Raw genomic sequence first — 25132 nt, forward strand, 5'->3', positions numbered from 1 at the left:
CCACCCCAAAAACTGTGGAGTACTCACAAGCTCACAAAGAATGGAATCTCAGATAAGCTGCAAAAAACAAATTAAACAAGCATGGTGTACTGCTTTTGTTGAAAAAAAATCTATCTGACTTTCAATTTCATTTACAAAGTATAAAAATTCAAAAGTATAGAACACAGCTCATTGCCATCCCAATAATTCACTGCCTATTAAGAACAAATAGTTGATGATCTGTTTCTAAACTTCAATTACTCTCTAATGAGTACAAACTGAAGGCAAAGAGAGTGTTTTGTGGAATTGGAAAAATGTCTTCTGGATTCTGTTGTCAGCTCTAGATGGCATAGTGAATGAATGATAAGGTCTTTCTTTCAGATCACCTAGATAAATCAGAGAACGCTGCCTTCCTCTTAACCTTACAGATATCTACGTATTTATTGAGGGCAAAGCTTAGAAACACCAGCACCAATAAGTTTTAAATACTTACTTCAATACTGAAGAATTGATGTTTTATTTTTAAAGGATAACATATTCAATTATGAATGGATTTTTAGGGGCTGGGAAATTAAACTCTATTCCCTAGAATGTATATAAGTGGGCTTGATTGAGGATTTTCAATCATTATTATAATGTAAGAAATATAAAATGCACTGTAAATAAGGTAAATGTTCCAAATTCATTTTCTAGTAATACTTAAGAAATATTCACTTAAAATATTGGTCTGAATAAAGAGACCTCAAACATGGGGTAAATTTACTTACTAGAGAGAGACTTTAAATGGAAAAAAAATAATTAAAAAAATCTCATTGTGTCCCCTTCTCCATTAATTTTATTTTCTTCTGAGACTGGAGCTTGTATAACTGACATCATAATTTTATACGAGCATTTTGTCACATTTTAAGATTTAAAATGATTTAATCGGAATCTCCTTTCTTACCCCTTCCAGCTGTCTGCCTACCCCACACTTCTCACCCCCTTCCCTGAGAAGTCCACTCAGTGGACAGAGGACTCTGAGTTCCTTTCTTCCAAAGGTGTTCATACCAAATGACTGCATTTTAATGTTTTGTTTTCTTAAAAACCAAATGTTGTACCTTACGTTCAGATAATTGTGGGGCATAGAAATGTCTGTGCAACGAAGGACTAAGGCACCTTTTTTTCTTTCCTTGGGAGCAGAAGCAATTCTAATGGAACAGCTAGGGTAGCTGGTCAGTCTTACGTCTCTTGACGATATGTGTATGAGCTGTTATTACTGGGTACACTGTGTCTAAGGCTGTCAAGTCACAGACTTAAAAACCTTGTGAGAAAATAATTTTCTTCCTTTAGAAATGGGGAAATGATGGTACAACAGTACCTTTCAAGGGGAAGGTGGTGAATACCAACCTAAAAATCTTAACAATTTAGGAATATTTTTGAAATGTTCTGGATTATTTTACAACACAAGTCATCTCTTTCTTGATTATGACAACTAAGAATACATTTTTGTAGTTGCTTTCTTCCTGGCCAAATCCATAATCATATAAATCTCTCTCCAATTAATAATGTTTGGTGCTAGATGTCTGAGTGTTTATACATCAGCTTGACTTACCAGCAGATATTTCCTTAGGAATTGCATTTATTTTTAAAATGATGGATCAAATGGATCAATGTGTGTTTTCAAAGGAGTGGTCCTTGAAAATGACCCATTTGGGGACAATACTGCAAGCCAAAGCACTGGGAAATAAACCTCAAGATTTAGAAATACATCAAGGAATGTAGACTCTTCTTTAGTAATGTGCAAAATCAAGTACTACTTATGTAATCTAGATACAACCTTAGTATCCAGAATGACCCCAAAGCTGATTAGTTAGGGCGGGACTGGAAAGGGTTTTTAACATCAGGGAACACTGTTCTCTGAGATACTAGTTGAAGTGGGGCTGGTGGTTGGGAAAATGCTATTGGTTAGATTGGCAGGCAGACTCTAACCCTTGGTATTGTATTTCCTTGGAATGATATGTGAATCTTCTACACGATGATGTCATAGATACGGCCTACTCTGCCAAGCCATTCTCTCACAGCCTGGCGAACTCTGATGTCGGTCACATGACAGGTCAGTTGGCTGATGCACGGGAACACTGCAGGCTGGAGGGCAGTGAAGGTGTGGTCCGGAAGGATCTGAATCTGATTGAGAACTGTTAGCACCATGTTGGTCCATGCCTAAGAAAAAGGATTTAAGAGAATTATCAGCTTTCTCCCACAGTTTCATTTGATTGGCTAAGCCCTGCCAGTGTGAAAATGGGTTTTCTCAGGCTTTAGCTGCCATAAATCTTTACTAATTTAATGTGCCTATCATAAGCTGCTGTGTTTTCTTCGTATACATAAGGATGAGCAGAGAGTCATATAGCATTAGGAATGCCTTAGTTTCAGCTTTCATTAATTAACTAAAATCTTAATGTATTCCTTAGATTTTAAAAAACTGATTTCTCATAATGAGATTTCCATACACCATATGATACTTTTAATTAGCAGTCTTTATAATGCCTAGATAACTTGGATTAGGTCTGCCTTAATTTCGGATAACTTTTAAAATCATAAGCAAAATTATAAGACATGAAAAAGCAATTAAGATATACGATTTGCTAAGAAGACCGTTGGTTAAAGAATATCGATATATCTCAGTTTGACTGGATACTCTCAAAAATCTAGTCTAAGATGGGTTTTGCAGATTCTGAATTACGAGTTTTACTTCTAAGTTTAAGATACTTCAAAGGCATCTTGCAAGACTCATGCTAATTCCAAGTTTATGTTTATTCTACGAAAACGTTCCTGTATATATTCATAGACACCTAGGGCCCCAGATCTTCTAACTTATTTTGCCTGTGACAAGAATCTACAATTTGAAATAAACATTCAGATTATTTATTTTTAGAGGGCTTTCTCTAGATCCCTCTATTTCTCTTGCCCCAATCTCATCTCTTTCAAACTGAGCAAAACAGTTCCTGCACTGTTTTCTTCTTAAACTCATTTTTTTTCATGTAGCATAGAATTGCAAATATCAAATATATGAAAGAATAGCCACACTCAAAGCCCCCTGAAGAATGAAAATTTTTATGTGCTCAGGATGGGTTAGAAAACCTTGAGATGAAAACAATTCATTGGTATAACCACACAATAATATTCACTTTGCCTTTTCCCTTTACATAATGCTTCATGACTATAGAATTTCCTGAGTGCCATTTTCAAATGGCAAACTAAGGACTCAATGCCAGTTAAAGTCCATCAATTTTATAATCTTTAGCTTCATCTTATTTACACAGGTGGGTTCCTAATTCTCAGTAATACATCTTACAAAGGAGATAAGCAGCTCCTGAAATTATCTGAGAACACAAGTTCACCTTCACACTGATACGTATACTGATGGATGGTACATCTTAAGCCCAGGCAGTCCTCTGGCTTTGGAGGTGAGTGGGGTGGTACCCCCTACTGGTTTGTGTCTGACCTTAGCATGAGTGCACCTGCTCTGCGAGGGGGACACGCCCCCTCTTTGAAGCCCAGGCTTCCTCCTGCCTCCTCAGGCCGGCAGGGACCTACCTGGATCTGTGCTTCGGCGTCTCTCACCGAGACACTCAGGGAGCTCCCGGTGGAGCCGGAGCGGGGCCTCTTCTCCTGCCGCAGCAGTTCGGGGCCCGCGCTGAAGGAATGCCGCATTTGCCCTTGGTCCATCAGGTGCTGGGGACGCTGAAGCAGCGGCGAGTCTTGACCCCTGGGACCCGGCGGCTCTCCCTTCTTCTCCACTTTGCCCTCTTTGGGGAACGTGGGCAGGTTGTGCTGTTGTTTCCTCCTCTTGTATTCGGTCATCAACTTTGAAATGGTTTTGTCGGTGGCCATGGTGCAGATCTTGTTCCCCGCGCTCTCCCACCACTCCTTCTTCCGGCTGGGATCCTTCTTCTCCACTTTGGGGCTGGGGGGCAGCATGAGCACGTCCCCGCCGCCGCCCCTCAGGCTCAGGGACTCGCCCGCGTGTTCCCGTGGCTGGCATCGGTCATCCTCGGAAGGGGTGTCTTTCCCAGAGAAGCCCCCGGTGGATGGGGTGGATGACTCCGACTGGAAGGAGGGCAGGGTGAAGAACGGGTCGCTCCTGAAGGTCGGGGGCTCCTCCACGCTGCTCTCCAGGTCCAGGTGCATCTGGATGTAGTTGGTGCAGAGCTCCATGCACAGCTTGTGCAGCCTCTTGACCAGCCACACCCAGTCCGCGTTGCTCACGGGCTGCACGCTCAGCGAGGGCATCCGCGCCCGCCACCGCCGCTTCTCCTTGCCCCTAGGGGGGCTCACCTGGGCGGTCTCCTCGAAGATGTCCTCGTCTTCCGAGGAGCACTGCTGTGAAGAATCGGTGCTTCTCTCCTCGTCCTCGAAAAGGACCTTCTTCACCTGCTCGGCAGTGATGGTTTCTTGATGGGTGAGGACGGCGCACACCAGCGCGTGGAAATAGATGTTGAAGCTCATGGCAGACTGGCGGTAGAGGTTGGCGGCGCCCCCGATGCCCGACACCTTCTTCAGCAGGCACTTCAGCCCGGGGCTGGTGTCGAACTCCCTGGCCGTCCTGTACGAGTCCAGCAGCAGGTCGAAGATGACTGCCAGGTTCTGCATGGAGATGTATCGGAGGAAGCCGGCCAGCTTGATTTCTGGCACTTGGATGGTCTTCTCCTCGCCCGGGGAGGGGCCTTTGACAAACTCTTCTAGCAAGATATCGTACAAGTTCTGGAGTAACACTTGATGAGACAGCAAGCTCACCACAATTTCCCTGAAGGAAACGCTTCAAACGGAAAGGATGTCAGTTACTAAAAGCCAGGCGACATCACCCATGTGAAGTCACAAACCCAACCACCTGTGTTCAAATGTCTTCCTTAAAAAAGGGCAAACTTCTTGGGACTTTGCTCGATAACCATTTTAATCATAGCAAGTGGAATTCCTGACACTTTTTAAAATCCAGGAGCTATGGAATATACATTATGATACTAAATCAACAATTATGGGATATGACACATCTTATTTTCTTTCATAGATATGAGTAATTAAACATCCAATCAAGAAAGTAATAAATTCTGTTGAGTTTTATTAATTTAAATTGGTCTTTTTCCTACCTTTTGCCCTTTTCCCCCACTTTTTTATTTTTACGTTATTTATTACAATTAAGGCTACTGCTGAAAGTCTCCTATTTTTAATTAGGTTTATGATTTCCTTGTAAACTTTTTTTTTTGGTGGCTGGCCCACATAGCCCTTTTTTCTTAAACCCAAGAAAGTCTTACTGAAGTCTGGCTTGGCTATCAAATGAGTTTTCTAGGATTAAATGTTTATTCTTTAGGTGCAAATATGTAAAAACTTCAGTGTTTCTAGCATGTGAGAGAGAAAAGAGAACCAAACATTGAAGAGTTTTAACATTAGTGTAATTGTGGGGCTAATATTTGTAACGTTAGGAAATACACCCATGATGTCACTCACAGCCTTCTGAACACACCTAGGTGAGAAAGCAGCATTATTCACACATGAGAATTCCCTTCCACAGCATGGCTGTGGGGCTCCTACATGAGCCTTGAATGGGCATGTTTCACTGAGATGCCCCTCAAGTCACCTGCATGGGGTGCACAAAGAATGCTGCACCACCCCCAACCTGCCCCGAGGCCAGAGGGCCTGATTAAATTGTTTTATTTTCCCAACATCAGGGCTCCCAGTTGAGAAGCAGGCACAATCCTCCAGACATGACAACTTCCTGCTCTTTCCTAATCAGGGCGCAGCCTGAATAAGGTGGCTTTAGAAGTGAATGCTCAGTCACTTGGTGATTCAGCCCCTTTTGTTGGGTGGAAAGAAAACAATTTCAATTAGAGGTCCTAACATTTACCAAACATTTAAATTCACCAATGTGGCTTTTTGGGTTTATGGCTTCATGTTCTTTTCATTACTCTTAGAATTTTGTGAAAATAGCTTATGTCATGATGTTGCCAACTAATTCTCATAACTGGATAATTATAAAATTATGACAACTCTTCCCAACAATACTGATTTCAATGGTTCAATCATTATGTTAACAACTTTGTCCTTTATTCTGTATCTTACTATGAGCTTAAACTTAAAAATTATTTTTATAATTAGCAGGAAAAGTACTCTTTTAACTAACAGAAAATAATAAAAATCCTGCATAAATCTAAAAGCTGACTGTGCACTTTGTGGCCATCACTGAGGGAAAACACATTACTCTCAAGGAAGATGAAATGACCAACAAAGGCTGTCGTTCACAAATAGTAACCTCATAAAATAAATTACTTAACTTTTTTGTGGTAAAATATACATGACATAAAGTTACTATTTCCATCAATTTTATGTGTACAATTCAGTGCTGTTATGTATATTTGGTGTTGTGTAACCATCACCGCTATCTATTTTTAGAACTTTTCATTGTCCCTAACAGAAATTCTGCACCCATTAAACATAATTCTCCATTCCCCCCACCCCTGGCTCCTCCTTCAGTTAACTACTGGTAAGTTACTTAAGGTATTAGGAAATCTAAATATGCGTTCTTCTGAAGAAGGCTCTAAAAGCTAGCCATTTGGTCTAGTGGTTCATGTCCACTCTATAGGACCCTAAGAAGGAGAATCTTGCACTGATGATACAGTTCTCGTCACTTGGCTGTCAGACCGTAACACTGTAACTGTCCTCAAGGGACAGGACAGCACCTTATTCCTCTTCTCGTCCCCAGTAACTGGGAAAACGTCCAGTGAAAGTAGCACTCAGTCTCCAAAACAGAGCGAATAACGAAAGCAGACTGGCGCTGGGTGTAGGCTGCCCTCACTGCAGGCAAGAAATTTTATCTTAGGGAGATGGCTCTGACACTTCAACCCACTCCCCTGGAAGCCTGGACCCCTGCAGTAGGAAGCACAACCACAGGGGTGAGTTTGATTGGCTCTGAAGGTAAAAAAACCCTTAGCCCACAAGGATACTTCCTGAGAAATAGAAAGCCCTTTTCCAGCAAACACCCAAAGAGAGGACTAATGCAAAACCATGTCTGAATTGTGAAATAATTTCATCAACCAAGGTCTTCTCTTTGATGCTTTAGGATATAAAATGGCTAACTGTGCATGTAAGAAAGGACAGAAAACCCCTTTTACTTTAGGTTTGGGCTATATGATGCAGCAACAAGAAAGCAAAGATGAGAAGGGAAGCAAAACTGAAGAGATCAAAATTTCAGAAAGACATGGAAAAAGGGAAATGGTAAAAAGCTTCATAGATATGCAACCATCAATCATCTATGCTGACAGGCGACAGGAAAAATCTCAAACAAAATTAACAAATAATTTTCCAATTTGTTGCACCCAGGTGTTTCAGCACATCTTTAAGAAGGGACTGAGATCTTCCTTCTAATAAATGCAAAAGTAAACCAGCCTCCAGATGGGATAATTGAGAGTTAATTGCATAACAAGTGGTTGACTTAAAACATGCTAATGTCTGTATCAGAGACAAACAGATCTAATACTACATAGTACATCTTCAAGTTCTAATTAAAATTATGTGAATTGTGTTGGGACTATCAATTCAAAGCTATTGAAAAGAACAAACGAACCCAGATTTCTCTTTATTTAAATGCAATATTCTGGTTTTAGATTAGGTCTTTTTTTCTATGGGTGATTCAACATGGACCTTTAAGGATGCGTCTGACCAGTATATAACAAACTTTTCTTAGGTCTAACTCATCTTCCACTATATCCTATGCTAAGTTAAGAATTGCCCCTGCTAATATGAGTCAAATCCAGGAATGCAAAATATACACAGTTTGGCTGAGAGCTCTTAATGAATGTTAGGGAATGTCTTTTGGCTCAGTGGCCAGTGGGATGGCCTAAAAAATTTAACATGCTTTTCCTGGTTAATTTAACTATACTGAATGGGTAATTGCCTATTAAAGGTGCAAGGAAAATTATAGGCCATGTTAATATATTTTTAAATCTTAACCTTTTAAAACCTTTTAAGTCAATAACATAAGAATATTACAGTACTCTATTTTTCCTATGTTTTATTTATCATTTGAATTCAGCCTATTATTATTCCTTTTTCCTACTTTTACTTCAAAAATATTTCAGCAAGAATAATTGGCTGAATGGGAACCAGAAATTAAAAAAATGGAAAGGAAGTAAGAAAAGAATAAAAATTCTGAAATAGACCAATGTTTAAAGATATGGAAGGACTGCATAGTCTTTGGTATATAACGTAGATAAAAAAATGACCAACACTTAAAAACTAGTGACTGGCAGTTGAGGGAAGCAGGGGCTAGAACTGGGAATGGGATATTGGTACAGTTCTATTTCTGAAATTGGGTGGCAGGCTTATAGTTATTCTAGTTTTTATTCATGCTTCATAACTTTTGAACACCCCACGTATTCTTCTGTATGTACGAAACACTTGGTTAAAAAAATTAGTACCTAGAAATTTTGCCCAAATGGTTGTATTATTCAAATTGCTATGCTAACCAGCTAACTTTAGGACAAATCACCTGGAGCTTGTGAAATAATATGAACTAACTTAGCTCGGGCTGCTTGTGTCCTTGGATAAGTGAACCAGCCTCCCTGAATTTGTCCTCATGGGTAAAATGGGAGTGGAAATATCTATCCACTGCACTTCACATATGATGGTAATTCAAAAAGTTTACAGAAAAATAGAATTAAAAAAATACAAATCTTCCCATGAGCTTTTTGAAGTACCCTCATATAGTGCTCAAATACTTATAATATTGCTGTTAGTGGGTCAGAAATTTAAAAATGCAAAATCGGAGTCACTGTCTTCATCTTCAACTCTAGGAACAACATTTTTTAGGCAGCATGTAAGTACTTAAAAAGGGCAAGTTTCTTGTGGTGGGGCACAGATCTTTTTGTCTCCCGACAGCCATACTACTCATGGAGAAATTTATGTATTTCTCACTGAAACAATGTAAACCATGCCTCAAATTACAATTTATTTTTTTTTTTTTAAGATTAAAATATGTATGATGTTAAGGGCTGGATTGTTTCCACCCTTCCCCCACCCCCACATTCATAAGTTGAAGTCCTAACCTCTACCTCAGAATGTGACTGTATTTGGAGACTTGGTCTTAAAGAGGTAATTAAATCAAAATGAGGTCATTAGGGTGTGTTCTAATCTAACTGGTGTCATTATAAGAAGAGGAAATTTGGACACAGATACATACAGAGGAAGACCATGTAAGACACAGGGAGAAGACAGCCATCTACCAGCCAAGGAGAGAGACCTTAGAAGAAACCCTGCCAACACCTTGATCTCTGACTTCTCGTCTCCAAAAGTATGAGAAATAAACCTTCCTTAAGTCACCCAGTCTGTGGTACTTTGTTGTGGCAGCCTAAGCATACTAATACATATAAAATGTGCGAAGTCTGGTTAAAAGGCTAAGAGTTTTCATGAAAATCTTTGATAAATGATTCCACAAATGTTTTCCATATTCTTGGCCACAGCTTGGATTACAATGAGCAAGAACTGGGAATAAGTGAACTTTCTTATTTATAAGTGCCCTACCTGTTTAAGCTTAGCTGCTTACCTTTTCTTGGTGTGTCCGTTGGGTTTCTCATCAGGAGGCAGCTCAATAATAAGCTGACAGGACTGAGCATGGTCGAAGTTGTTTGGAGTCTTTGGTGAGCACTGGGTGTCCAACATAAACACCTGCATGCGGATACAAAGGTGAAATTCACAAGTTCACCAGCCTCGACCTGACTCTATTAGGGATCAGCTCCACGGTTCTGGGCAAGTTTACTCTTTACCCATTTCCTCACCTATAAAATGAGGGCAATAGTTTCCCAACCAGGTATGTTTGTTGACAGAATTAAATGAGTCAATATATGAGTATTACATATGCAAAGCATTAGAACAGAGGAGTAAATACTCAATAAATGTTAGCGGCTGACACTAATACTAATAACACTACTAGTTCTACCATGTGGCCATTCATTACACTCCAAATAGCAAGTACTGACATTTAATATTAATTAAGAGTAAATAAAGAGGGGCTATGTCTATAAAAGATTGTCTCTGATTTCGAGTCTGTTTGGTATCATATTATCTCCAACACAGGAATAAGAAATTAGTTAGGACTTCTCCTGTCAGGACTACTGATGTGGCCATGGTACTCTGCTAGACAACGACAGATATGAAAATTGTAACCACTTATTGGATCCCTGATCCAAAGGTTTTCATTTTACATGGATTGAAATACCTTTGGAAATATTAGACTATTTTTTTTTTTTGTCCTTTTTGAGACCGGCTGCACCGCGCTCAACCAGTGAGCGCTGTGAGCGAACTGGCCATCCCTATATAGGATCCGAACCCGCGGCGGAAGCGCTGCTGCACTCCCAGCCCGCACTCTCCTGAATGCGCCACGGGCTCGGCCCAATATTAGACTATTTTTAAGGAAACTTTTTCTTTCCAAATCTTGTAAGAACGATCAGATTACTGAATACTGGGTTATCTTAAGAGAGAGTATGGGAGGAAGGCTTAGGACTGAGGAAGAAAGAACAAAACATTAAGAAGTCAAAGAGTCACTCAACAGTTCTCTGTTCTTCCCCACTAAGGCTCTGTTTCAGAAGAGGAGACCACTGATATTTTCATATTCTTGCTGCATGATTGGATGTGGTTGAAAAGACCACTGTGTGCACATGTGAAAATTCTTATCCAGCCAGGTGTAACAGCTTCCTATTTAGAGAAGCTATCCTTGGAGGACTGCCTTCACTCTTGGTTCCTCTGCTGGTGTTCCGGCCACACTCATTGCTGCAGCCGTCCACCGTCACCATGCTGTTGGAGGTGGCTCTTCATTGCAGCCTTGCAACATTTCTTCTGTCCACTTCTGTGACTGGCCGTGGATGCTTCAGTGGGAAGTGCTCCTTCCCTTTAGGTCCAGCAGAGTCATCATGTCCCGGGATGTTATGAATACACTCATCACATGACGTGAGGCACTGGAGAGGGGAGGGGTTCTTGTCCCACTACCTGAGGATTCCCTTCAGAAGCCAGACCTGGCCAGGAAACTCCTCCACTGATGATGAGAAAGTGACTAAGGTCTTTATGTTGGTAGATTATGAGTGTACTAAGGGAAAATTTTATTAAGAATTTAAGCAGATTTTGTAGCGAAAAGGAGCCTTTTGACTATGACCTCCAACTTATTTTATTTCTTCAAATTTTATTCAAATCTGACAGTGTACATTTGGAAAAGCTGATTAATATTTTAAACACATACCACATGCATCACACATGTTCAAATAGCTTCTGCTCATGACAACAATTCAAACATGTCTGTTGCTGGTTACATGATTATTTAGCCAGCCAGTGGTGGTTGGGAATTTAGTCCATTTTTGTATTTTCACTATTATGAATAGAACTGTTATGAATATATGTGAATTTAGGGATAGCATTTAGTTGTACTTCCGATAAAAGCCCCATACAGAGTTTCTTAGAGGCAGATTGCCATGTTACTTAAATGTTTAGGGGCATATCTGTAGCCTGTGCTAATGCTGTAATTCCTTTTGTAACTTAATAATTCATTGATTCAGTAAACAGATACTAAGGGCCTTCTCTATGCCATGCTCTAGGAATACCACGGTAAATATACAGAATGTGTTCTCTGCTCCTCAGGAGCTCAGAACCAACTCTTGTGACTTCTTACATGTGTCTCAAGAAGAAAAGGCCAATGGTACACAATAATTCCTGCCTAGGTGAATACATTTAATTTAAATGATCAGCAACATTAACTAAAATTTATTAAGCAACTTTTCAACATTAAGCTCTGTGCTCTGTATAGGAAGTATAAGAAAAAAATCAAATAAGTCTGCCATCCTTAGGCACTAATAGTCTAGCAATAATATTTAAGCAAATACTTAAAAGTAGTCCAAGCAAGTTATGTATAAAGTACAGTGCCCAAGCTGTACAAAGGACTGTATTTGATCTGGGTACTGGAGGATGCACCGGCAAGAGGTATTACATTCATTCCTGGTAAAAATCATTCCTGGTGTAACGTTATTTCTGGTAAAGAATGGTACTGGCAAGAGGTTGGAGCTAGGAAGTATATGCTCCTAAAGGACTAGGCAGTGATGCAAGACCTTCAGGAAAAACTCACCATGTGCTTCTAGAGCTCCTGAGCTCAAGAGCTCAGCCCTTACCTGCTGGGCCATGGCTCGGATGCGCCAGTACTCGGCCTCGGCACTGGGGGAGGAGGAGGGGGCCGCCACCCGCACCTGGCAGCCTTCCCCACTGAAGCTCTCGGTGCCGCTGTGGAAGCAGCCCAGCAGGTCCTAGGGAGAAACAGCAGCCAGTCACTGGCTGTGTCCTGGTTCACGGTGCCAGGCCCAGACACTGCCACTGTGCCTGGGACAAAGTACCGACCCAGCGAGGTCTTTCTCACCCTCTGCGGGATTCCAAATGAGACTGCCTGCTACGGGGAGGCAGGCAGAGGCCAGTCACCCACCTCGACGAGGCATCGGGGAGCTAAGGAAGGGAAGGACCGCCCGGCTCCCTCCTCCCAGCAGTTTACCTTCACCGGCTTAAGCGTGGTGGAGAAGGCGTCCTGCAGGGCGCAGCAGGCGAGCCTCCACATTTCCTCAGTGAACACGGGGCCTGCGGTCACCAGGACGTACCTGCCAAAAGACACAGGAAAGAAGACTTGGATCCAGAATTTTGTTGCCACAAACTGTAGGCCCTTGTGGCCTCATGCATAGATTTCTTCTGTAGTTTCTTTACGAGTTTTCCTGTTTCTTATCACTCCTGCCTTCTGTCCATCTGGTATTCCATTGTCAAAGTACTAGTTCCCAAACCATTTTAATGTGAAAATATCAATGGATCCCCATTACAAATAGGCCAACATTTAAACTTAGACTTGTATGCAAGACTATATATATTCTATACTAGTTTTTCCATTCTAGCCCCACCTTCCACTACTCCTCTACAAATAAAAAAACAAAAGCCCTCTTACTGTCACCTGTCATTCTCATCTCCATGCATTTGTTCACCGTGTTCTCCTGCTTGGAGCATCCCACCTGGCGAAAGCTTACCCGCCTCGGAGGATCTGACCAGGTGCTGCTACTACGACAAAGCCCTTGCTCAGTACCCTACTCCCCAAACCTCCTGTCCTTGCTGGACGTTCAGCAGTTACTCCTCATGCTATCATTTTTCATGCGACCCTCTCTCTGTCATATCATTTTGAATAGGCCGTAAGCTCCTGGAGGGTAGGGATTTTAGTTTATATCACTTTCTACAAACCAGAGCACTTTGTATCATACTTTACACATAAATATTTGCCCACTAAACTGAAATGATGAATTATTAGCACATTGTCATTTTTAATGATAAAATAGTCATTTTTCTTACAAAAAAGTAACCAAAAAAAGTGAATGGCTACCATAGATAATTTAATTTCCTTGATTTTCACAATAAGAACTCCAACCATAGGCAGAGTCAGGGGGCCTTTTTCTCACCTAATACAGGAGCAGCCCACTCTGGAGATGGCTTCCGTGGGCTTGGCCACACATGCTACCAGCAACTCGAAGAGGTCCTTCAGCATGGTGTTGATCATGCTCTCATACCTGATGTCTAAGGAAAAAGAAAACCCAAAGTCTCAATCAGTGCTAGTGTAAAGGGATAGATTGAAACGACCATTTATAGCAAAAGAGGACAGGGTGAGTGAGAAAAGATATATAAATACCTGGGAAAAAGAAGTAGCACCATGACCCTTCCCCTGCAAAAAAACCTCGTAAAACAATTTTCTTTGATTTTTTTTTTTTACCCAATTTTAACTTGTTTCATCCACTCCTAGATATATCAAGATGAAATATGTGGCTCATTTTTATGTGTTGATGTACATTTTTCACAGGTAAGTATGTAATTCATCTACTTAAACAGGATAGAATATATAATATATAGCCTGAGTACTAGCTGGTAAAAAATTTAAATTCTTAAAAAAAGGGAAAGATGAAACATATTTTCCTTGCTGCTGATAGCTGAATTAAATTGAATGCAATACTCCTGGAAAACAAGAAATCTCTAGCCCTACCATTTCTTAAACTTCATCAGTATCGCTTCAGTCAGCACACTATTCCCAGACTAAACAAGATTTCCAAAAGTCACATTTTATTTGCCTCATTCAAGGACTGCACTTATATTCTTTTTCTCAAGGTCCTTGTGATGCCGTAGACTCCATCTTCAGTAGAACCCTTCAGGGGCCTGGGTCAAGTGCTTCTACCTCTAGGGATCCGGCTACCACCTACATGCGGAAAAACCCACTTGTTTTCTTAATTAGTGTTCTTTTTTGCAGGGCAAACTATCCTTACTAAGCTTAGTAAAGATACAGCTTCTTTGCTTTGCAACTCTCTCCTGGAGTTCTCTTTAGTTTCTTTATCCTCCCCAGCAAGGGTACCTCTTCCTGTAGTTGTCCATATGCCTTTCCCTTCCATTTATAACCTCTGTGGCTAGCGGCAAACTTCCAGACTGTCCCATGGTGGATCACAAGCAAGAATCTCTATTTCACAAATGTGGCTCCACTGGCACCACACTGACATATTTCCCTGCCTCTAGGCCTCCTGTCCACCTGCTGACTTCGCCATACTGTCCACTCCACACTCACATCTTTTTCAAAGTGCCACGGATCTTTAGAACCCTGTCTTCATCCCTAGCTGGTTAAGCAACTTCTTGCTCATAACTGAAGCCTTTTCTAAAACCCTCCCTCCTCCAGGTAGCCTCCCCAGATGCAGCAGGACAGCAGAATACACCCCAGGCTACAGGAGCATTTCTTCTTTTTAAAATTTACTAGGTGCTTGAACTTGACTTCCCTCACCTAATTCCCAGAACCGCTTATTAGGTATTTTATCCTTAACCACTTATGTGCTTTAAGTATTCTGTTTGATAACTTTGTAGAGGACACATGTGTTTCAATTTTTCTCTGTGATAATCTATTAGAAGGCTGGCACTGATCATATAATTCTATTGTAATAATTCCCAGCACAAATATCATGCACTGGTATTTGGATTAGGTATATACTAAGCATTTTAAGGCAGTGATGCTGCCTACTGAAAAAAAAAAAAAAAAAACCACCCAAAATGAACTGCTCTGGCACCAGAGATACCTGAGTGTAGAAAGCTTTGAATGTGCTCCACAACCAGCTCACAGGACAGACCGATGGCATGCTTGAAATTAGAAGAGGCCACATCCCAGTAGGAATGGTCTTTATGGCTACGACGGAGCCAGAGGGACATCACAGGAAGGAGAAGGTGAACCACTGCATAGATACCGAACCCTGGGCCTGAAAAAGAAAAGTCAGTGTCAAAACTGGGATCTCAGCAACAACCTGTAACAAAAGAAAAGCTCCCTGCCACCACTTGGCCTTGCCGATCTCTTTCCAGGGACTTCTCCATTCTACGAGAAGGTGCAGGAAAAAGGAATTTGGCATTGACTGGGAAATATATGGTCTTCAGCAGCATTTTTCTCTTTTGTTTCTGCGTGATTTTACTTATGTGAGTAATCCACGAATACACTCCTATAGAAAATTCAAATATTACTGATAAAGCTGAAATATCACTTGATCAACTCCTACTCCCCAGATGTAAACACACAGATAAATATACGAATATTAGAAAACATACTTCAAAATGTAACTACATATATTTATATAAAACATAGAGAAATGCAGAATTTTATTTATTTTTTTACTTTTATATAAATGGGAAAATATAAACCTTAGTCTGCATATTGATTTTTTTTCACTTACCAATAGTGTTAGAGATCATTTTTTGTCAGCAAATTTAGATATTCTTCATTTTTATTGCCACATTCTATTTCCATTGCACGTATATGCAACAGTTTACTTATCCATTCCCTTAATGGTAGACATTTAAGGTGTTTCTAATTTTTTTGCTTTATAGACAATGCTATAATGAAAATATCTGTGCTTCTTTTTATAATATCATGGAAATGTTGATGAACTTTTAAAATTACAATTAAAAAGCAAGGCATCCATTTTAAATAAACACGAAAATTACATGAGAATACAAACTAAGAAAAAAACGCACCTATAGAGATAATCACATTTTGATGTTTTTTTCCTAGTACTTTTACAATGCACGTGTGTGTGCATTTATAAATAAATGTATACAGTTGAGATTGTACTCCATAGCATATGAAATTTAACATAATGCTTTATTAACAATTTTTTGTGTTATTAAATATTATTCGAAAATATTAATTTTAATGCCTGTAGAATATTTACACACTTTTACCATAATTTATTTAACTGCTTCTCATTTAGGGTGCTTATAATTTTTTGGGTATTCAAGATGTTTTAGCAAACATCTTATACTTGTATATTCTTTTTTGTCCTTTTTACAGTTAATATCCTTAGATGATAGATTCCCAGGAATAGAATTATTGGGTTAAATGCTCTTCACATACATTTAGTGGTAATCAATCTGAAAGAAGAAAATGGTACTAACCAGTAAAACAGATTTAGAAATAGTGGCATATAATTAATTCTACAAAATACCTGTTTGTTATTTAATGTAAGGCTTTCAATTTTTTAACATGTGGAAGTAGCTATGGTTTTTTTTTTTTTGAAAAAAAATCCAATATAAACTTTGCTATGGATTTTGAAACAGTATCAATTATCAAGTCTTCATTATGATGAACAGTTTTCCTCTTGTTACCATTTGGGGTAAGACTTCCATTTGAGATTCTGATTTTGTTAGTACAAACTTAAATTTCTATGAGAAGTTTCTTTGATCTTGGAAAAATCGGGATGAAGAAACATGTATGCTAAACTTTATTAATTCAGAACAAGAAATAAATTCCTGAGGGCCATTCTTTTCCTATACAATCAGAGAATTGTACCAGGAAAGCACCAAATGTCTTTTTCCAAGTCTAATCACCTTATGACCTTTATGCAAACAAGATGTTGCTGTCTAAATACTGCATATGTTTGCGAGTGGTTTGTTTATGCCAGTGGTAGACCTGGTAAGCTCTACCAACAGCCCTGTCACCAAGAGCATGTGACTGTGAAATCCGGCCAAGAAGGAAGGCTGTGCTCATGGAACAGAGCCTAGCCAACTGGCTCACAGAGACACCGATACCACAGCTATGCCCAATTACGTGGTGCTCCAACACACCCATCTAAGTGGCCACCACACGACATTTGTAAATGGACTGGTAGGAAGAAACACAAATACTTGGGACACCTCTTAAACATCACTGCATCATAGCCATTCAACAAATATTTATTGAGCCTCTATTATGTGTAAAGCTTTGTGCTAAGTCTAGAAAACAGCGGAAACAGGTAGATACCCACAGAAATGCCTTCTTGAAAAACATTATATGTATAACAACCCCCTCCCCTCCAAAACAGACATAGAAACATTTACCAGGTGTTTTAGTCACATCTCTCAACAGCTCAAAGAGTAAATCCAAGGTTGGTGGCTGGTGCTGACGTGGGCAATTGGACACAGCTGCTGTTAGCTGCTCCAGCAGGATGATCCAGACTTCTATTAGGCCTAGAAAACAAAAAGCAGACTTCTGTGAAATCCAGTGGAACACAAAGAAGACACAAGATCCAATTAAGCATTGTACATAAACTGCCAAGTGTTCTGCAGATGTGAGACATCACCCTATATACATGGACAGATCATGATACACGTTCCAACGAAGTCAAAAGAAAAAAACTCCTCAAATTTCTTCCTTATTCCCTGCTAATAAAAATGTAGTATGGTATGTAAATTCTACTATATTGAAATGATCATCAAATTTCTTGGGAGCTATAATAGCAAAAGAATAAAATATCCTTTTAGTTCTATTACCTTAGTATTTTTTAAAATGATTTTATTGTAGTAAATACTCATATATATATATAACAAAAATTAGCCATATTAGCCATATTTACTTGTACAATTCAGTGGTATTAATTACACACACAATGTACAATCATCACTACTATTTCCAAAACTTTTTCATTACCTCAAGCAGAAACTCTGTAACTATTAAGCAGTAATTCCCCATTCTCCCCTCACTCCAGCCCCTACTATAAATTATTGTTCATTTCCAGGTGTGATAATGGTATTGTGGTTATGTTTGATATCCTTAAAGAACACACTCTGAAGCATTTATAGATGAAATGCTATAACATTTGGGATTTGCCATAAACTAAGGAACATAAACTAAGTAACATTTGCCATAAACAGAGGAAGAGAGGCAGAGAGAGAAGGAAGATACATATGATTTGAAATTGACCATAAATTAACAATAGTTGAAGCTGGGTGATGGGTACCTTGCACCATTACTAGTTTTGTATATTCTATATCTATATATGTATATGTTTTGTATATTCTGTCTCGTTTTGACATATTTGAAATTTCCAGAGGGGGAAAAAGTAATTATTTGCCTTTGGAAACCAGAGGAATAACATCTGGTAATATATCAGTGCTGAGAATTATTTAATTTTAAAATATGAACTTAAAGCTTTTACTTTTATACTTTTCTCTGATCTGCTATGTCTTATAATTATGACTTTAAAGTCCTCAATGAATTGGTAACGTGGGGAACTTTACATAGGTGCTTGACTGAACTTTATCCATAAAAAGTGATTTGCATGTATGGGAAGGGAGTGCTCACTGTTACATACACACCATTCACAACTGTCTTAAAAAATGTATTATAAACAACATTAGCTTCTGCTTATAATTATCTGGGTTAGAGGTTTAAAATGCTAAGAATTATTCTCACCTAATCCTTAAAATGAAATCTCTCTTAGGCAACATCTAGCCAATTTCCAAAACATTAATTATTCTCCAGATTAGATATTTATTCTTTCCTATAGTTCTTCATCACAACTAATCTGAACCAGTGAGTTTTTTCTGTTTATAATCACTACTGAAAACTGTAAATCTTCCAGCCAACCCCATAAATGAATTTGTAACTGAAAAATAAAACAAAACAAAAATTAAAAAGAAATAAACAAAACCAAATTTAACAGCTCCCCCCCACCAAGGTCCTTTTGCAAGGACTTCAATGTTTTCGCAAGGAGTTTGATGTTTATTTCAAACATATTATGCCCAGAAACTAGACCTATTTAAGGGTATCATTTCCATTTCTAGACGTAGAACAAGATAGGGTCTTCTGAGACAGAAGACAGCAGGTGGGAGCATGAGTTAATCTCTGTGAAAATTATCCAGATTTACTAGACTGAATTCTAATTCACATGAGATTACATGGGACCTAATTTAAAACAGATTCTTGAAAATTATTCTTTTCCTGAGCCTTCGGCTTCACCAGTCACAAATAGATTCTCTCTTCGGTAATGGCTTAATTTCCCCAGTCTCTAAGCAAATAGTCCTGCAGGAAGTAATTATATAATGATTGCATTTCCTAAAAGATATTAAAGACAATTACCAGCCAATTTAAGTACCAATGCACCAACACAACTTCATTCCAATTTGCTAAATTTAAGAAAATTCAGAGTTAGAAACTATACTTAGTGGAATTTCCAAATCTGCACAGGTTTTAGATGGAGGTATCCATCTAAAAAGGATGGCTTTGGAGGCATTGATTATAAAGCAATGTTTTTGGAAAGTCCATGGAAACTTTAGGCAGTCTTGCTCTGACAGAATCATAAAAAATAATAAGAAAAACGATGATCATTTTTATGAGCTATAAGCTGCTTAACTTACAGTATAAGCTGCTGGGAATATGAACATAGCAAATAACTTGGTTTAGTCCAATCCATTAACTTACCAGTGTCATCATCAAAATCAGACAGGACCGATTCAATTCCATCCTCACTGCTCGCTGACTGCTCCTGAAGTCTTCGAGGTAAGCTAGCGAGTCGCCCACTAAGGAATATTGGCTTCAAGGGCATTTTGTAGATTTTGGCCAATAACTAAATAAAAAACCCCCCACAATTATATATTGGAAAAGGTTGCACTCGGGGTGTTAAAAGACAATAAAATTATAGATCAGTAATAAGGGGGGACAGGAAACTAGAAAAGCTCCCAATGTATTAAAGTTTTAAAATTGATTGTGATTTGGACTTAGAAATGTAGTTTCCAAGAGGCATTTAACCCACAAAGCAGATTAAACAGCATTCAGTACAACAAAAAAGTAGTGGATAATTTTTCAGGATCTTAAATACATATAAGTTTTATAGACTTTTATAAATCTATCAAGGAACCCTAAAACATGTCAACAGGGTTCTGCGAAAAAGTGTTCTGTGGGTATCACTGAGAAAAGAGTGCGTAGGCAAATGCGATACCTCACTCTGATTCCCCCTTCCCCTGGCCAACCTGTAAGGAAACAGAAGGGCAAGAGCAGCTGGAGACGCGGAGGGGTGTGCAGTGCAGGCAAGGTGGGGAGACGAGAGCAGCAGAGCAGAGCTTGGAGAGCAGCTGGGCTCTGATCCCCTCTCACTGCTACAGCCCAGGCCCCAGCGTTCCTTATTACTGGGACAAACTCTTCATGAATCAGAACTGTGCCTGCTGTGCTCACCCTCTTCTTGAAACTAGAGAAAGAGCTCTGAGCAAGAGAGACAAAATTCCTGTCCCTATAGGTCTTATAGACCATAACCCTTTCACAAACAATAAATAAAATTTCTGACATGCGTGCTCTAGAAAAAACTCAACGGGAGGTGCTAGAAAGAGTGACAGAGGTGTGTGGGGAATGTTGGCAGGGAGTTGTTGGGTCCTTTAGCCCTGGGCCCTCTGAGGAGGTGTTGTTTCTAATGAGATCTGGACAATAAGGAGTGTCATACAGAGATCTGAGAGAGAAAATTCATGCAGAGGAAGCAGCGAGGCCCTGGGCAGCAATGAGCTAGTGCATTTGAGGGTAGGAAGTCAGAGTGGTTGGAGCACCATGAGTGAGAGGCAAGGATCGGAGGGTGGAAAGGGGCTTGGGTGTCCCATCATGTGGGGCTTGGTAGAGGTGGGTATGCCATGCAGTTTCATGCTGTCACTGAGGGAGAGGCTGTAGATAGGAGTCCAGGAGAGACCTGGGGACACAACCTGAGAAGACAGGAGAAAAACTCTAGAGAGAGGGGTGTCACTGAAGCCTAGAGAAGAAAGGACTTCCAGGAGGGAGCATCATCTTGCTTGTGGGGCATTTGACAGATACAGACAATGCACAATGAAGGTCCCTGTTCACTGTGATAAGTGCTGTTTTACTAGATCTCCTTACTAGATCTTGATTGCACACATCCCTCGTTCTTTCCTTTTCTATGCTCTCTTCACTGTTTGCACCCCCACTCTCTACTTTTTGGTACCATCAGGAAGACTTCCCATGACCTCATGACCCCATCCCTGAAAGCCTGATGAAAATAGATGATGGTAGTTCATGTGTCTGTGCAGAACTGAGAGGTTTCAGAGATCTCAGGGTCCAGTTGTGTGTTCTAGTATATTTTCATTATTTCCCTTCCTTTGTGGAAAGGGTAGACAAAAGCCCCAATCTCTTCAGAGACAGCAGGAAATGTTTCTCCTGGGCTTTAGCAAAAGGCATCCACACATATTTTGAAACCTTCTGAGGCAGGTTTCAGGGCTTGGAGCTCAGCATGGGCACCCGCCGTACCTGAGAACAGCGCCTGAGGTAATCCAGGGCGGGCAGGCACAGGTCCGTGGACGTGGCTCCTGGTCCTGGGACACAGTCTCCAATCTCTTTACAGTCCGCCTCCCCTAGGGGCAGCACGGGAGATAGAGAGGAAGAAAATTACCCTTGCTTGCCCCTGACAACAAGGGACCTGTTTACTCGCAGAGCATTAGTTCACTAAGTATTTACTAAAATAGAGAGAAGGGAAATAAAGAAGAAAAATTGCACTACCCTGAGAAAAATCCTTTCAACCACCCCCCTGCCCTGGACATGTGGATTTGTTAAGTACAGTTGAGACCATATTGCACACGCTATTTTGTTGGGATTATACTATTCTGTAACTCCTCTGTTCACTAAACAATGAACATTTCTTCCATATTCTCCCACAGGACTTTCAGTGGCGGGATGGTGTTCTTTGGTACATGGACACACTGTAATTCACTTCTCTGGTCTCCTGATGTTCAGTGGTGTGACTTCTGAAGCTGTGATGACAGAGGACAATCCCAGAGACAAGCCCTGGACTGGGCTGGAATGAAGCACTCGGCCTCTCTCTATCTGGAAAAGAATTTTGTTCGCTGCCAGTGCACAGCACCAAATGGGGGTGATAAATGAGAACTCTGGGAAGAGTCTAAACATCTGGGGTTTGGGGACGGAGACTACTTAATTGAATTTAAATGATTTCTATTTTTTTTGGTACGTATCTAGCAATTTGATATATCTGTAGAGGGGCATCCAGATTTTCTATAGGTAAATAGTAATTGAGAATCATTATAATTTTTCTTCTCATGTAATGAACCTATTTCTATACTTTTAGTAAAATCATTCCACAGTACTGTAATTATTTTGTCTACAATTGCAGCAGCTAGCACCCTCCCCTGTGGGTAAACAGACATAATTACTAGGCATTAGTTAAAATTCAGAAGCAAAGAGGCATGTTTCTTCTTTTAAAAAAAAAGATAAACATTTCTTATTTTTCCGATCAGGGGTTGGCAAACTTTTTTTGCAAAGGGCCAGGCAGTAAATATTTTAGGTTTTGCAGACCATACTGTCTATATTGCAACTTTCAAGTCTGTTGTTGTAGCACAAAAGCATGACTGTGTTCCAGTAAAACTTTGTTTATAAAAACTGTCAGTGGGTCAGATTTGGCCTGTGAACCATAGTTTGCCACCCTCACAATATAAAACACAGATGAGGTCAAATTTATTTTGAAAGAAGCAGGTGGGAATTAGAAATGAATTCAATTCCTATCCCATTGATTACTGTGGCTGCCCTGTGACACATCCAAGTTTATGCGAATGGATCTCCCGGCTGGGCAGTGAGTGCACAGGGAGCATGGCCACACTGGGGGCTCTGCCTTCCCCACTGTCCCCAGGCCCCATACATATAACTCACCTTATACCTCACAGAAAAAATAGAACCCATGTGTTCTGAATAACCTCCATGGGCACACTGATTATTTTGCATCTCTATTTTTAGTCCCCAACTTCTCCCTAAGATAGAATCTTGAATTTCTAACATGCTGCTAGGCAACTCTACCTGAATATCTCACAGAAACTCGATGTGTCCAAATGTCCAAAGGAAAATTCATTACTTTTCCCTCTCTGCTCTGGTCTGAATGTTTGTGCCCCCCCAGATTCATAGGTTGAAACCTAATAACCAAGGTGATGGTATTAGAAGGTGGGGCCTTTGAGAGGTTATTAGGTCACGAGGGCTCCACTTTCATGAATCAGATTAATGTCCCTATAAAAGATGCTCCAGAGAACTGCCTTTGCCTTCCACCATGTGAGGACAGGATGCAGTCAGAAGTCACCATCTCTGAAGCAGACAGAGTCCTCGCCAGTCACTGAATCTGTTGGCACCTTTATCTTGGACTTCCCAGCCTCTAGAACTGGGAGCGATATATTTCTGCTGTTTATAAGTTACCAAACCCAGGGTATTTTGTTAGAGCAGCCTGAATGGACTAAGACATGCTCCTCTGCACCTAATGTGCTCTCCCTTTGGATATCCTAACTCTGGATAACACTGGTCCTTGCAAGATACTTGAGGGACAGATGGGGAGGCATTCTCAGTTCCCCTCTCTCTCGGGCCCCACATCTGAGCTAGTTTCAGGCCCTGTAGATCTCATTTCTATAATAATGCTGGAGCCAATTCCATCCTCTTTATCCCTTCCAAACTACCGCACCACTGGTCTCTGCCTGCAGCCTCTTGTCCCTATGTACAAGGATATATGCCTGCCAGAGTTTAGTTTCTAATATTGCATGGGGTCACACCACTCTTTAGCTTAAAACCTCCTCCACACAGTCTAGATTCCCTGATGTGGCATGCAGAGTCACAGCCTGACCCCTTCCTATCTTTTCAGTCTATCACTCATTACCCTTCCTATGTGTGTACCCCCAATGTGCCCTATTTCTAGAAAGGTAAAACTACTGCTCACTCTACAAAGTTCAAATCTCACTTCTTTGAAGCCTGCATTGCCCCAGTACCTAATACCCCAACCCAGCTGCTTGTTCATTTCAGCTTAAAGAGCTTTTTCCCCATTAGCCTCTATGAAAGCATTTACCCTTCTGAACTGTAATTGTTGATTTATGTGTCTGTTTCCCAAAAGAGGCTGTGCGCATCTCACAGAAGGAAGCCTGTTTAATGTATCTCTGTACCCCCATAGTATGTACAGGCTACTGCCCCCACCAAGCAGGCACTCAGTAACTGTTTACTGAACAACAGAATACAAATAACAATGATTCTTAAATGAAATACAGGACTGATTTTCTACTATCTAATGCAAAGATTCATACTTAAAGGTCTTTTTATGACTAACATATTAAATTATCTGTGTGCTACTTAATGTATAGCAGAGTTAAAAAAAATAAAATCTTACTCTGTTGTTCAAATGATATCTTCTGTGGAAGCCCAGAATGTACATAGATCAGGGTGGGGCTACTGTGGTTGAGTGAGAATGGGGTCCCAGGCCTGCTCAGCTCAGCCCTCTGTTCCCCAGAATGAGGGTGTTGCACTTATGACAAGGACTGTTGACAGATCAGACTTGTGGCCTCCAGCCTCTACACTGAAATTTGTATTTTGTTCCTGCTTCAAAAATAACGGCCACATGAGTGAAGTCACACAGCTTTTTGTTACCAGTTTTCTTTTGCAAAGAAATGTCAGTTATTTAGCAATAAAAGAATATCAAGCCTTATATTTTCCCTATTTAAAAGCTTTTCAGGCTCCAGGTCTAAGAGTACTCCAGGTGAAACTCTCAAAACTTTAAGTTTCTTCTAAATATTTGGTTTAACTAACTGCCCCTCCCTTTCATTTCACCTCGAATAAATGCATACTACATAAATTTGCTACATCAGGTCATGTTGTATAGCAAGACTATTTTGTTAAGTGTTCCTAAAATAAGCTTAAAATTAGCTAGGTAGTTCCTAAAATATATGTGACTGAAAAGAAGGGGGACTTCTACACTTCCAAAATATATTTTGTTAGTAATAAGGCCTGGGGGGAGGCATTCTTAACTTTTGCTCAGGAAATCAGACTCTGATT

General features: G+C 40.1%; 1 protein-coding gene across 1 annotated transcript in view; it reads right to left on the reverse strand.

The window, feature by feature from the left end:
* Positions 1–1172: 1172 nt before the first annotated feature.
* Positions 1173–25132, reverse strand: part of KIAA1244 (KIAA1244 ortholog) — a 152505-nt gene continuing 128545 nt past the window's right edge. Inside the window, exons 25-34 of the mRNA XM_008573513.1 lie at positions 21578–21681; positions 19757–19901; positions 17395–17523; positions 15111–15287; positions 13467–13581; positions 12527–12629; positions 12156–12287; positions 9551–9672; positions 3553–4774; positions 1173–2178 (exon numbers count right to left, since the gene is read on the reverse strand). Of these exons, the coding sequence (XP_008571735.1) occupies positions 1987–2178; positions 3553–4774; positions 9551–9672; positions 12156–12287; positions 12527–12629; positions 13467–13581; positions 15111–15287; positions 17395–17523; positions 19757–19901; positions 21578–21681 (2441 nt within the window). The 3' untranslated portion in view covers positions 1173–1986. The remainder of the gene's footprint in view (positions 2179–3552; positions 4775–9550; positions 9673–12155; positions 12288–12526; positions 12630–13466; positions 13582–15110; positions 15288–17394; positions 17524–19756; positions 19902–21577; positions 21682–25132) is intronic.

This window comes from Galeopterus variegatus, unplaced genomic scaffold, assembly GCF_000696425.1.
Source record: "Galeopterus variegatus unplaced genomic scaffold, G_variegatus-3.0.2 Scaffold4, whole genome shotgun sequence".
NCBI classification, from domain to species: Eukaryota; Metazoa; Chordata; class Mammalia; order Dermoptera; family Cynocephalidae; genus Galeopterus; species Galeopterus variegatus.